This window comes from Eptatretus burgeri, chromosome 1 (assembly GCF_056783735.1).
Source record: "Eptatretus burgeri isolate ZD-2024b chromosome 1, Ebu_testis_v1, whole genome shotgun sequence".
NCBI lineage: Eukaryota > Metazoa > Chordata > Myxini > Myxiniformes > Myxinidae > Eptatretus > Eptatretus burgeri.
In genome coordinates this window covers 69,915,162-69,930,903 of record NC_140961.1, presented here as the reverse complement: position 1 = coordinate 69,930,903, position 15,742 = coordinate 69,915,162, and the positions used below count along the sequence as shown (strand labels likewise).

The 15,742-nt window shown below is 43.4% G+C and overlaps 2 protein-coding genes across 3 annotated transcripts in view; one reads left to right on the top strand and one right to left on the bottom strand.

The window, feature by feature from the left end:
• The window catches only part of PICK1 (protein interacting with PRKCA 1), a 103,810-nt gene extending 90,667 nt beyond the window's left edge, over positions 1-13,143 (bottom strand). The window contains exon 1 of the mRNA XM_085887144.1: positions 12,993-13,143. Within this exon, the coding sequence (XP_085743270.1) occupies positions 12,993-13,021 (29 nt within the window). The 5' untranslated portion in view covers positions 13,022-13,143. The remainder of the gene's footprint in view (positions 1-12,992) is intronic.
• C1H22orf23 (chromosome 1 C22orf23 homolog) overlaps positions 13,112-15,742 on the top strand; it is a 105,011-nt gene continuing 102,380 nt past the window's right edge. For both annotated transcript variants that reach the window (XM_085887165.1, XM_085887150.1), the window contains exons 1-2: positions 13,112-13,232; positions 13,421-13,454. The gene's annotated coding sequence lies outside the window, so the exon portion shown is untranslated. The remainder of the gene's footprint in view (positions 13,233-13,420; positions 13,455-15,742) is intronic.

Below are 15,742 nucleotides of genomic sequence, written 5' to 3'. Positions count from 1 at the left end.
ACAATGCAATTTACACAAAAAGCAAATGCGACAATGCAGATCTAATACCGATTACGCGAGCACACGGCAACACTTATACAATTTTACTTCACAGACGGCGCCGACAACACATACCCAAAACCAATGAAAAGAACACCCTCAAAGATGAGGCGGGCCTGAGGCCGAGACCGGGTCGGGCCTACCCGTCTGGTGATGAGACGCGGAGCGGCGATGGTGCCTCAACTCCGCGGGCCTCGCGGACAGTGTCTGGTAGGGGGTGGGAAAGGGGCCCCCTTGGTCGCACTATCTCAGCGCGGGGGGAAACAGGAGGGGGTTGCTGATGCTCGGGGTATAGAGGATTTTTATTGTCCCGCGACGAGCGTCTCCACCTCGGCCAGGTCGCGCTGTCGGCCTCCCTGGGGTGCAGCTCCCTGCACGACGCGAGCACCCCCTCGTCTGCCCTCGCCGCCTCTCCACAGCTCCGTCCCCTCCGCTCCGACTCCAACGCACACGACGACCAGCTCCTTCTTGCCAACTCCACCGCCCGCGAAGTTTTAACTCTCTGTTCCCTCTCGACTCTACTACTCTCTGGACTGACGAACACGGTCGCTTATATAAGCCCCGTGGCTTCGCCTTTGACCCCCTCCCTTCGACCTTTCACCTCGCTCCCCATTGGCCCGAGAAAAAGTGGGCGTGAATGCATTTTGATCCATAAATTTGCATATATCGATCGCCCTCCAACGCCCTGGGGGCGGGGCCAATTCGCCCCTCGCTCACCGATTGGACGGCAAAAAGTGGGCGTGTGTCGTTTTTGATCCGTTTTTGAAGCACAAAATCCGTGATTTTGTACACGCTGTTTGGCGCGCGCCCTGCACGAGTCCAACACCGGTACCCACAAGCGGCGCAAGAACGGTGGCGATGCGACGGTTGCGAGGTGTGACGGGAAGGTCGTGGCGGTTGTGGTGAAGCGGCGTTGTGGTTGGTGGGTGATGTTGTGACTGGTGGTGGTAACAATGGCGGTTGGTCCAAAATAAAGATAGTAAAAGAAAAACGGCTATCCTGAAGAGTCGCAGCACGCATAAATGACATGTATTCCCACTAGACAACGGGTTTGGGCCTAACTACACATGTACTTACCGAGATACCTCACCTAAGGGACCTGAATGGTGGTTTGCGAATTTGGTAACCACAACAATATATATATATATATATATATATATATATATATATATATATATATATACATACATATTAAAGAAGAAGATGGAGCTTCCAACCAAATGTAACAAAACTAGATCGACTCCGCTAATTTGAGCAAAAAAGCGAGAGCAGACCCGGTCTCAGGCCACGTTTCGTCGGCTTCACAGCGGCTTCTTCAGGCAAAATAGACCCCGAGCTTCGGCATGTGTCCGGTTTTTATTTTGATACGACCACTCATTTCCGGTCACGTGCTCGTGCCCCAGGTCAAATGGCGGAGTGGTCAAAAAAAAAAAAGGTAAAAAACAAACAAACAAAAAAAGAAACGTCAAATGACATCATTGATGGGGGTGCTCTGTTCTTTTTTGCTTTTACTTACACATGATCTAGTGTTGTGTATGTGTTGTTGTTTTTGTGTTATTATGTATGCTTCTTTTTGTTTTTGTGTTTCCGGGGCACGAACACGGCTGGTTTCGTGTCCGGGTTGGGCATGATGAGGTGTTGGTTGTGCAAGTGTTTGGGTTCTCGTTGGGTGTTGTGCACATGTGGATGTGGTGTTTGGGATTGGGTGTTCATTGATTACTTTATCCAGCTGTTTCCACCATCCAGTTTTTGCCATTTACATCAGAGGTGCATCTTGTGTGGGTATGTCAACTGTCTCCCCAGTTAGACCACCCTCCCGGCTCTTCACGTGCCACGCTTCCAAAATCAACCTGTGTCGTTTGTTAGATGTGGTGGCGAGGACACTGGTCCCATCAAAATCAAATTTATGGCCAGATCGCAGGCAACTAACCTAATTTCTTTAATTGCCATAGGCAATTAAAGAAAACAGATTCGTTTGAGGAGTCCTGCTCAAAAATGGGTACAACAAGGGGATACTCCTCACCTTGGAAGAACCAAAACGGACAGAACGGAAGGAGCCACACATACTTGGGCACTTTGTACTGCCATACCACCTGGGCCTTTCAGAAAGAAATGGCAGGATAGTACGTGGTGCACGAATTGGCATAGCCAACAAGCCTCCACACACCATCCGTCATGTCATCTTAAAACTAAAGGACTCAATACCAACTGGTGATGTATCTGGAGTAGTTTACCATTCATCATGCAAAGACTGTGACCAATTCCACCTTGGTGAAACTGGAAGAAATTTGAAACAACGATTAGATGAACATGACAGAGCAATTAGGTTTGGAAAAGTGACGCAGTCAGTCATCGCAGTCATTGCCTGCAATCTGGCCATAAATTTGATTTTGAAGGGACCTGGGTCCGAGACACCACATCTAACAAACGACACACTCCACTCTTGCTCACCCTCTCTCTGTTCTATTCACCCTCTCATTTGCTTAAGGTCATATGCATCTGCTTGGAAATCAGCAAACATTACCGCCCTGCATAAAAAAGGTGCAAAAACAGATTCCTGCAACTTCAGACGAATCGGCCTTCTCCCAATCATCAGCAAGGTGATGGAATCCATCATCGCTTCAGACATTAAATCCTTCCTCTTCTCCAAGGGCTTGATTTCCGATCATCAATTTGGTTTCAGATCAGGTCACTCGAGCCGAGATATGCTGTTTCTGCTCTCCCAACAATGGATGGAAGTCCTCAATGCCGGACATGAAATCAGAGCCATATCCCGAGACATATCACGTGCTTTTGACACGGTCTGGCACCCTGCCATGCTCACCAAACTCTCTTCTTATGGTATCCAAGGCCATCTCTACTCATAGCTTGCTGACTTACTCTCCCGTCGCAGCCAATGTGTGGCCCTAAATGGAGTTCTTTCATCCTCTCTTCCTGTCCAGGCTGGAGTTCCTCAAGGCAGCGTTCTGGGTCCTGTTCTTTTACTGGTTTTTATCAATGATCTCTCCGACTCTCTGGAAAAGCCACTTTATCTCTTTGCTGATGACTCCACCCTCTGCCGTACCATCTGTCATCCTTCAGACCGGCAAGCAGCAGCTTGTTCGCCCTCTGCAGATTTGGGCAAAATAACAAACTGGTCCAACACGTGGAATATGTCTTTCAATCCTGACAAATCTCACACTCACGATATCTCTCCAAAAGGAACGTTTGGAACCTCCCCCCAATCTACTTTCTCAACAATCCTCTGGAAGAAGTCCTTTCTTTCAAGCTTTTGGGTCTCACTATCTGCCATGATCTTTCCTGGGAAAGCCACATTTCCAATCTGGCCTCCAAAGCCGGTCACTGACTGGGGATCCTCTGTCATGCAAAGTCCTTCCTTGGACCACCTGAGCTCCTGACCACATACAAAGCTTTCGTCCGCAATCTGATGGAGTACTGCTCTCCCCTCTGGCCTGGTGCTCCTGCCTCTCACCTTTCTTGGCTTCACGCTGTGGAAACCAAGGCATTTCAGATCATTGGCATCTCCTCCGATGAGGCTGAGTCTTTGGGCCTCTCACTCTCTCACCGCAGGCAGGTCGGTTGTCTTTCTGTCTTCCACCGTCTCCTCTCCGGTCTCCCCCCCCCCCCCCCGCGGTCTGCAATTTGTCCCCACCATATTTCCGCAGGGCGCTCAAGGTCTGCCAACAACCCCCTTCTGGTAAAACTACCAAAATCACGAATCACTGCTCACCTTCACTCTTTCATTCCTCTTTTTTCCCACCTTTGGAATAAACTCCCTCACTCTGTTCAATCCCATTCTTCCCTCCAGGTCTTCAAAACAGCTGTTCAACACCACCTCTTATCGTTCCCCATCCAACTCCTCGATCATTTCTCCCTCCGTTAATCCACCTCAAACCCACCTCCTTCAAATTCCCTGTCGTGTCCATCTTGTATACCCCGTGTTCCCTGCCCCATCCCTCTCCCTTCCACAGATCTCCTAATGTCTCTGTTCTTCACTGTTTTGTCCTTCCCACACCCTTCTTGTCTCATGTCCCCCTTGCCATGTGTTGTGTTAGCTCTCATACGAGCCTTGACAAGGTGTATAAACACACATACAACACTAGATCACGTGGAAGTAAAAACAAAAAAAAATAGCAGAACACCCCTTCAATGATGTGATTTGATGTTTGTTTTTTATTATTTTCTATTTTTTTGGTTTTGCAAAATAAAATAAAAAATTACCCCCGTGTGGAGGTGACGGTCATCTCTATAATGTTTTTTTTAATATCATAATCGATGAACCGTTGCCAGATATTTCCTAAAATGACAGATGAGATAGGTTTTGAAAATGGCAACTTTCACAACTTTCGTGACCTCGTGACCTTGACCCTGACCTCGTGACCTTGACCCTGACCTCGAATCCGGGAAAAAAATATGTCGTTGGGTATCACTCATCGACCTCTACCCACATACCAAATTTCATCAAGATCGGAAGTAAAAAGTTTTCTTTGTACCGGGAGGCGTTTTTGACCATCTTCCAGGTTCCGTGGCGGCCAAATGGGACGGAAATTCAAAAATCTGTCTGGTTAGATGCAAGATAATATTTTTTACTATCATAATCAATAAACAGTTGCCGATTATCTTGCAGAATGGCAGACTAGATAGGTTTTGAAAATGGCGATTTTTATAACTTACGTGACCTCGTGACCTTGACCCTGACCTTGAACCCAGACAAAAGTTATATCGTTCTGCAACACTGCAATACCTCTACCCACATACTAAGTTTCATCAAGATCGGAAAGAAAAATTGACGACGGATGTACATTTGGTCCGGCTTTATTGGGTCAGCTCGGTAGAGATGACCTAAAAGCACTCCATTTGACCTCGAGCACCAGCACGTGACCGGAAATGAGCGGTTGTCTCGAAATAAAAACCAGACACATGCCAAGGCTCAGGGTCGATTGTGCTTGAGGAAGGGGTTTGCATATATATATATATATATATATATATATATATATATATATATATATATATATATATATATATATATATATATATATATATATATATATATATATATATATATATATATATATATATATATATATATATATATATATATATATATATATATATATATATATATATATATATATATATATATATATATATATATATATATATATATATATATCGGGTGTAGTGGCGTGCGCCTGTAATCCGGCTACTCGGAGGCTTGGGTTTGAGGATCGCTTGAGGACGGGAGCTCTACAATGGGCCGTGCTATGAGAAGGTGTAGGGCAGCCCGGAATCATGGCGAAACCCAATCCTTATCCCTGTGTCATAAGAGGCGACCAGGGTTGCGGCAGGAAGGGCATCCGGCGTAAAACCTGTGCCAAATCAGTATGCGGATCATAACGGATGATCCGCAGTGGCGACCCCTAACGGGAGCAGCCGAAAGACGAACAACAACAACATATATATATATATATATATATATATATATATATATATATATACTGGACAAAAAAAAGGAAAGAAAAATGTAAAGTCACATTGACTACCTTCTTGCACACATGGACATCAACAAGCCTTCAGGACCACATGGGATGCATTCACGCGTTCTATGAGAAACCCATGAAGAAATTTGTGAACCTCTTCGGAAGATCTTCAGAAAACGCTCAAGGGAGGAAGGTGTACCAAAGTCATGGAGTCAAACAAGCTGCTGCAGTGCCAATTTTCAAGAAGGGTAAGAAGTCTAATCCATTTAACTACAGATCAGTAATCCTGACCTCCATGGTGTACAAGTTAATGGAGAAGATCATTCGAAAAGCCCTGATAAAACACATGGACAAAAATGATTGACTAAGTACAGAGCAGCATGGATTTTGCAGTGGAAGAGCGAGTGCAACCCAACTACTGGAGGTTCTTGAGGAATGGACAAGAGATCTTGACAGGGTGACACAATATTGACTGCATGGACTTCGATTAATTGTCGACAAGGCCTTCGACAGTTTGGCACACCAGCGCCTTCTTCGTAAACTTGAGTCGTATGGAATTGAAGGATGTCTACTAAATTGGATGGAGGAGTACTTGACTGGGCCATCACAAAAAGTTGAAGGGAGACAAAAGTTATTGCACAGTGTGGATGTTCTAAGTCGCATTCCACAAGGAAGTGTACTGGGACCAGTATTGTTCATCCTCTTCATCAACGATCTCTCAGAGGATGTCCATTCAAATCTGAGGCTCTTTGCCGATGACACCAAGTTATACAGAGTTGTTGCCTGTCAAGATGATGCTGAAGCGCTTCAAAAAGACATGGATGCTGTCATTGAATGGTCTAGAACATGCCAATTACCATTCAACAAGAGAAATAAATTCAAAGTATTCCACAGTGGGAGGAAAAATCAGATCCACATACTCTTATGTCAGATGATTCAGGGCAGAAGGAATTCAAGGAGGGGTTAAGAGGAAAAAGACCTGGGCATTCCATTCGATACAAGTGCAACCTTCAGTTCTCATGCTGCTGATGCTGTCAAGAGAGCTGAGAAGCTGAGAATCATTAAAATATCCTTCTCAGCTCTAAAACAGAAAGGAATTCTTCAACTCTACAAGACCATTGTGAGGTCTACACCAGAATACTGCAACTCTGTTGTGGTACCCGACATACAAGAAGGACGAGAATCTTCGGGGCTTGCAGAGCGAGTTATAAAGCAGTTCAGTTTAAAGAAACAAGGAGGCAGATTACGTCAGCGGGAATGATTGAAAGACTTAATGAGGGAGAACGGTGGGGAAGCTTGCAGACACATTACGGTAGGGATGGGTCATGATTACCATCTCCTAAACAAATTTTGATAAGTGCTCTATCGTTTTAACACAGAAACCACACACTTATGCTAAACATGTACTAATGGTATAACGAGTGTATTTTATACCCATTCCCCCTTATTTACATCCCCACAACAATATTCACATTGTAATAAAACAGCCATGTATTTAAAATTTTACAACATCACGTTTGCTAATTTCTGGTGCATACACAACCAAAAACAAATGTACCTCCAAAGTGCTTTTTCTTCAAAACTTTCAGGGTCTTTTTGTGAACCACAAACGGGTCATTCCATGTCAAATCATCAAAGAATCTGCCGTCATCTCTCAGATTTTTGTAAACCTTTGGGAATCAATTGGGACCCATGAAAAACGGCAAGAACTCAAATATTTTTGCTAACAGCCTCTTAATTAGTGAGATACAGACTAACGAACTTTGGACTAACTAGCACGATGTCGGGAATTCAAATGGCCATATCTCTAAAAGTATAACACCTAGAGAGCTGGTTTTGGTGTCATTTTGAAGGTATTTTCATGCCCTATGAATTTGTCTGAGCAACATTTTCCTACCTCCAACCACAAAAAAAGTTATCACAAAATATAAACTTCAATCGTGAATCCCCAAAAAATGTATCCTTCAAATTTCCTCAAATTCATCCCAGAGGTACCTTATGATGTCAAGAAGCTTCCACATAAGTTTTGTGATGGGCACTCCAATAGTTTCTGAGATATGAGCAATAATGTACATGTACGTATGGCATATAGGTTCGAAAATCAGCATTTGTAATGTATTATACAATCATTCTAACCTAGCCATGACAGGGAACACAGGGAACGACCATCAATTGCTTTGAAGTATCATATACTTTCATTTTCAACTGGGCCTGAGGGGAAGAAACAAGTGCTGCTGTTGCTGCATTGAAGAGGAAATTGAAAGCCTAAGTCAGGTTAGTGAACACTGTGTACTTGAACTCACTTATTGATTGTATAATACATTACAAATGCTGATTTTCGAACCTATATGCCATATGTACATGTACATTATTGACATCATAAGGTACCTCTGGGATGAATTTGAGGAAATTTGAAGGATACATTTTTTGGGGATTCACGATTGAAGTTTATATTTTGTGATAACTTTTTTGTGGTTGGAGGTAGGAAAATGTTGCCCAGACAAATTCATAGGGCATGAAAATACCTTTCAAATGACACCAAAACCAGCTCTCTAGGTGTTATACTTTTAGAGATATGGCCATTTGAATTCGCGACGTCGTGCTAATTCGTCCAAAGTTCGTTAGTCTGTATCTCACTAATTAAGAGGCTGTTAGCAAAAATATTTGAGTTCTTGCCGTTTTTCATGGGTCCCAAATGGTTCCCAAAGTTTTACAAAAACATGAGAGATGACGGCAGATTCTTTGATGATTTGACATGGAATGACCCAAACAGCAAAAGCTGCTGCAGGCTTAGAGTACATCATCTAATGGTCATCAAATGCAATAAAGAGAAAGACACAAAAAGGCATTTCAAAGAAAGCTGGAGAAGCAAACCCTATCAGTAAACTACCACGAGAAATTGAGTTGGAAGTTAAAAAGCAAACAAAACAAAAAAAAAGACGTCGTGCGGAGCACGATACTTGCGAAATTCATAAAACAAATTTGACCTCAAAAATAATTTGTGGTTGAATTTAATGACCAAATATGCAACTCCTCATCAAATTTCAAGTCAATCGGATGAAAATTGTCAATTTTAGAAATCTGGCCTATGTTGACCTCAAAAACAATAGGCTTCGTGCTTATGATGAACTCTACTCCACCATGTGGGTAAGTTTTGTGAAGTTCGGTTTAAAATTGTGACCTGTAGGCGATTGCCATACAAACAGACAGACAGAATAACGCACAAGACCAACCAATATACTCGAGAAATCTACGATTTTCACAAGTAAAAAAACATTTTGATCATTTCACATTAAAAATCAACACAGAAAATGGAAATTATGGGTTCTCTCATGCTTCCACCTTTATAAAGTGGTATGCTGAAAAAGGTGTTCTTGAAACATTCTTCCATACCAAATTTTAGTATCATTGGTTTCATTCTTGCTGAAAAATGATCCTTCAAAAGGTGTCAGTGTTGACACATGTCCTTCATCCTTCTCACTCAAAGTGTCATACCTCAGTATCTGAGCTCAAGAACCAATCGAGATAGTTTCTGAAAGCCGATTTGACGTACTGTATTTTCATTTGAAATCAGGAAAAAGACACATTTAAAGGCCGTTGGGATAACAAACCCCGAGGGCTGAAAATTAATCTCATTTCACACACGTTTTACATGATAAATTTTCAATGTTTTTTTTACTGTCAAAGAAATCTGTATACGAGTTGTGATTGCTGGTTTGTGTACATTTCATGCTGGGAATATGAAAACAAACTGCTGCACAGAAACTTGAAAGAAGGTCCCACATAACCCAAAGCAATGGGGCATTCATTAATGTTATTTTGAAAAATGAATGGACACTCGCCACGAAAAGGATGCTTACTGCGCTTCAGTGACTAAAAGCAGCCTGTGAATCAGAACCCTTTAGTTTACCGGTGTTTGTAAAGTGGTTTCATTATTTTATATGCAGCCAGCCAGTGGCAGCTGGTTTCATTAACTCACTTTGTGATATTTAACAGCACAACACATGCTTGAACTCAAGCCCCTAAAATCTTAAGCCAGCCACATTAACCATTAACCCTTTGAACCTTAGCGGCCGTTTTACCAGCCGCTTTTCAAACCTCCATATACTCGAGCTGCCAGATTTTTCACCAGGGAGCCCAAGGTGAAGGAGCCAAAAGTCCAACGAGCTCAGGATTCAAAGGGTTGAGCAAACACCAGGCTTATTACCTCCGCCCACCAAAGGTGGACGTTATGTTTCACCCCTGTATGTTTGTTTGTGTTCAGGATATCTCAAAAAGTTGTGGATGTATTTGGATGAAATTTGGCGGGCAGGTTTGGTTTGTGACAAGGGCGAATTGATTAGACTTTGGTCAGAATCTGGATCAGGATACTAGAATTTTTAAGTGCTTCTTCACCATTGAGAGATCGGGCCAAAATGATATATAGCATGATATCTCAAAAAGTTTTGGACGGATTCGGACGAAACTTGGTGAGCAGGTTGAGTGTGTGACGAGGAAGAATTGATTCAATTTCAGTGAAGATTCAAATCTGGATCCAGGTGGGTCTACCGAGTGCCCTTCCATTTGATGAAGTGTTAAATTTCATTGATACAGCAGTTTTTACATTCACAGTTAATGAAGAAAAAACACAAACAAGGATATTTGCTCTTAATAACTATAACACAACTTATTTCACAAAATATCAGTTCTTTTTCTCTTCGCTCTTCAGGGTCTCCTATTGACGTAAGCAGGTGCTATAACTATTTCCGATTAGAGTTAGAGTATACGTTTCAGGAAGTTCATGGACCGCAAATTAAAAAAGGAACTTGTCAGTTAATTTGGTGAAAATATTTATACAAATACAAATACAAATACAACTCTTGGTGGTTGGGTTGCAACTCTCAAGCAAATGGAGATCAAGTGATCTACCCTGATTTTTTTTTTCTCCAAACCCCCACATCAAACCTCACCATAATTTTAGTATCCCCCAAAACTAGAGATTCTCACTATTCATCTTGAAGACATTCTCACCAAAGTGGATCCTATAAAAGCGACCACATATTGGCTGACAGAGGCTGAAATTACGGCTGTTTTGGACAAACTGCAGTTTGATCTGGAGACGATTAGACGTTGGTCGGACAAATGGAACCCGTCCTTCAATCGTGGAAAATCTCACCGTCTCACTCTGTTGCTCCGGAAGGTTACACTCACCCACCTGTCTGTTCTTCACCGTTTTGTATCCCCCAAAATTACACTCAGAATTTTCGTGTTTTTCTCTGCAATGTTTATTGGATTGAGCCGAAACTTTCACCATTGGAGAAACTACTCATGTAGAATCTTTTAATGATAATTATGATGTCATAGGTCACGTGGTGTGACAGGTCATGTTGGAAAAAAGCAAAACACTTTAGACCTCTGTATCTATGAAACCACATCAAGGAAAAAATTGAAACTTGGCACATAGCAAGTGCTCCTCATGGGGAATAAGTGCGATTTTTTTTAATGATGTCATGGGTGCCTTCATTATGACGTCATAATTGCACACGTAGAACACTACATACGATCAGTATGAAAAATTTTTAGGGTCATCTATTGATGACCTTGAGAGCAAATCTAGTGGAGCAAATCTTTGGAGAAAATTTTAGGGTCATCTAGTATGAGAAAAAAAAATTGTTCCACAGAAAAAAAATTGATGATATCGCTGGTCACGTGGTTCGGCAGCCATATTTAAAAATAATAATAATAATAATAATAAAACCTCCAAAAATCTTCTTCTCCGAGATGGTTGAACAGATCGAGGCAAAACTTTACAAGTATGACAACCTATCCATGACGAACAAAACGTTCACACCTATGACATCATAGGTCACATGGTTGGGCAGCCATTTTGAATTTACTCGAAAACCCATTTTAAAAATCTTCGCCAGAACAGCTGGACGGATCGAGGGGAAACTTTACAAACATGTTCCCCAAGCCTTAGTGATATCAGTTTGCTCACAAATAAATGATAAGTCACATGGTCTGGGAAACATATTGGATTGAGAAAAAAATCCTGAAAAAAAATAAAAAATAAAAAAATAAAAAAAAATAAAAACTTTCTCTTGAACCGCTTCATCGATCAATATGAGTTTTCACAATTAATAACTAGTAGTGATGGGGAATATATGTTTTAAATTTCAACCTGATCGAACACATGGTCTGGCAACCAGAATTATATAATTATTTGATCTGGGTTTTTTTTTTTATAAGACTCACTTGGCTGTGCCTGGATGGATTTGAGGGTCGAGGTTAGCAGCTGCAAAGCAAATCCTATCCAGGTTCCTCTTGATGACTTCACATTTGCTTTTTGCTTGTTTGGGTTCCTTCCGATTACTCCAATGTAGTACTGTTCCTATTTGGTCTTCCATTCGATTATAATTGAATTTATTTTAATCTCATTCTAAATTAAATTGAATAATAATAAACGTTACGGGTCAGGGTCAGGTGTCCGATCAAAGTGGGGTTGCATCAAAGCGGGACATCTTGGAACCCGGTCATCACTGCCAGCAGTTATAAAGTGGCAGTTCTAGTTATGTCTCTAATTAATTACGTAACACACCAGTACATAAACACCACACAAAACTACACAAAACAAGTCCTGGCAAGGGTCTGCAACCTCTGATTGCTCTTTTTCTTGTTAGTACTTGTAATAGTGGCTTTCGGCCAGCTGTAGGGTTTGGGGGGGGGGGGGAGTTGAGGGTTTATGGGGTTGCAAGTGGGGATGTGAGGACTTCGTTTTGAGGAGAGGGCGCTGAGGATTTGGTGTTGGATATTACTCTTAACCTCCATTCTCAACCAACCTGATCCTCTTTCTACCTCGAGATTTGCTCCAAAGTGGAATATATTTACTCCGTACTCTGCCCAATCAGATTACCCTCCTGCGAGGCTGACCTCGTCCATAAGCACCCATCATTGTCCTCATTCATTCTAAAATCTGCTCAATTTAAAATACCATCGTTTTAATCCGTCCTCCCCAACTGCACCTCTTAACAAACCCTTGCTCGCACTATATCGTGGTCACTTGTCCCCAAATGCACACCTACTTCCACATCCCCCCCCCCCTTGCTAAGCTAATCTGAAAACGAACTGCAACAGCAAACTTCAATAAAAATCTCAAATATATCATCGATTTTGAGTTGACACAATCAATCCACTGTAGGCCTGAAACCAATATTTTAAAACAGCTCAAACTCAAAGAGTCAAGGGGCAACACTAATCACACTCCATGCTCCGGAGTTGAGCGCAATGGCAATGGCAACGGCAACGGCAACGGCAATGGCAATGGCAATGGCAATGGCAACGGCAACGGCAATGGCAATGGCACGTCACCCATCACAGTACCGGAAGCCAGTCACCGCAAACCATGGCGAACGAGGGCCCATAAATAGTGCGCAATCCGAACAGGAAGAAAGAGGAAGAGCGACGATGAGGGTCAAGTGTGAATGCCAAACTCACAGTTTGTCTTCTTCATACTCGTAATCCATGGCGAACACTCCTGTCAGTTCCGGAACGCCACACACCACAAGGCACACACAACAACGTGACGTCACGTGACGACTCCAACCGACGTTGATGCTGTTGTTGTTGTTGTTGCTTTTTTTTTTTTCTTTCCGTCCCAAAGAGAGAATTTTGACTAGCGGTGGGCAACCGAAGCTAATCAGAAGACTGCAGATCCGACCCTCAAACAACTCCAAGGTCCACAGACCCCGTTTACTGCAATATTATAAGCCAAAGTCGTACATTTTAATTTTTAACGACCTTTTTACATGAATTAATGTAACATTATAAAGAATGTAATGGAAGATTGTAACATTATGAAACAGTAGGTATGCTTTTGCTTCATGCACGTAACCGAGTTGTTGTTTTTTTCCCCCCCAATACAGAGCTGTCTGTTGCCGTTACACCGCCCAAATAAAGGTATGCGTCAGAAGAACGCGTTGCATGCATTGAGTAAGATCGCACGTGGGGCGGGTACTCTGTTCGTATATAATAACGTGGTGCATAAACGGAGACGACGAAGAAGAAGAAGAAGAAGAATACGAAGAAGAAGAAGAAGAAGACTAACAAAAATAGACGAAGAAGAAGAAGACGTAAAAAAGAAGAAGAAGAACTGTTTTCACGTATTCATTCTCGCAGGGCTGCTGATGCAGTTTTCCTTGGCTCGAGGGCACAATGATGGACGGCTCGCCACTTGCTCATTTCGCTGACCTCAGAAGGATGACATGCTGAAACAAGCCACCTGGTGTTATGTTAACGGAACGACAGAGGCTCAAACTCAAGACCTTAAGATCCTAATTGCCATCTATCTATTCTATCTTGTCCGCAAAGCCAACACCAGGCTTCGCTGTACTTTACTCACCAATTATTACCACGTATCGATTTATCCACGTACAAAAGAAGATGAAAAATAAAGATGAAAACAATATGAAATTTAAACAGTTTATCAAGTCAAAGGGTCAGGACAAATCATCTGCAATAAGACCAGCAGGAATCGATCTGAACTGCTTTGTCCACCATCAATGTTTTTGGAAATGTGATGCAAAGATGGATGGTAAGCCAACACCGTGTTTCTGGGCTGAACCCGACGGCAATACAAGATACCATTTTCAGAAACGTGGTAGGTTGTGCAGAAATCTGGTGGACTTGTTGTGGAGCAACCAATGCAGAAAAGATGAGAATTCAAATCGCATCATTGTCAGAGTTGAAAACTACTCATGAGGCCCTCTAGTTTCCTCCAAGCATCATGAACAGGATGCTTGTGTTCCCTCAGATAAGAGGTTTCTCAAGGAGTCAGGTCAGGTCAGGTATGGGAGCATGTGCCAGAACAGCACGTCGCTGCGTCCACTTTCCGCCGGTACTCCAGGGGCCTCCGTCTGGCCATCCCCCAGGCAGATGCCAGGCCCATCCCCATCTCCTTGAGATAATGGTCAACCTGTTGCAACCATGAGGCACGTGGTCGACCCACTGGCCTCCTCCACTCATGAGACTCCCTCGCTGAGAGAATCTGGTGAGCAGGATCAGAGTCAGGAAAACGAGCCACATGTCCATACAGCCGCAACTGACGCTCACGGACTATGCAGGTAACAAATCTCATCCGAGTCTCTCTCAGCAACCGCTCGTTGGACACAAAATCCGACCAGCGATAGCCAAGGATTCTCCGAAGAGACCTGGTACCAAAGGAATTAAGTCTCCGTCTCAGATCCTTGGTCAGAGTCCAAGTCTCGCACCCATAGAGCAAGACTGGAAGTACCAAGGACCTGAAGATTCGGACTTTCGTCCTCCCGCACAGGTACCGGCAGCGCCACACCCCATGATCCAGTGAATCCATGACTCCCCAGGCCCGACCCAGACGTCTATTGACCTCTGACTCACAGCCAGCAGAGACATGAATATCACTGCCAAGGTAAGTGAATCTCTCCACGACCTCAACATCCTCACCACAAACAGACACAGACAGGACAGCAGCATCCAAGATGTCACCGAAAGCCTGGATCTTAGTTTTGACCCAAGAAACCCGTAATCCCAACGGCTCCGACTCCTCATTCAGCACCTCGAGGGCCCCCAAGAGGATGTCTAAAGTCTCCGCAAAGATGACTGCATCATCTGCAAAGTCAAGGTCCGAGATCTTGACATTCCCAAATGACGCACCGCAACTTGATCTCTCCGACATCCTCCCTAGAATCCAGTCCATACAAGTGCTGAAAAGTGTGGGGGCAAGTACACATCCCTGACGAACTCCAGTAACAACTGGAAATAAGTCAGAGATGGTACCACCACACTTCACAGCACTCTCAGTACCAGAGTAGAGTTCAGACATCAGATCGATCAGTTTTGGTGGCACCCCACGAAGACCAAGAATCCTCCAGAGGACATCCCGATTCACTGAATCGAACGCTTTACAGAGATCAACATAGGCTGCAAGCAGCCCCTGCCGAAACTCTCGTCTGCGTTCGGTGAGGACACGAAGTGCAAGGATAGGGTCAATCGTTGACCTCTTTGGTGTAAAGCCTGACTGCTCTGGACGCTGGTGCTCAAGCAGATGGTGGCGAACCCTATCGAGAATTATCCGAGCAAAGACCTTGCCCGGCACTGAGAGCAGCGTCACCCCTCGGTAGTTGTTGCAGTCTTGGCGATCACCCTTCCCTTTCCAGAGAGGGACAACAAGGCCCCTCTTCCAGTCAGTTGGGATGATGCCTGTGTTCCAG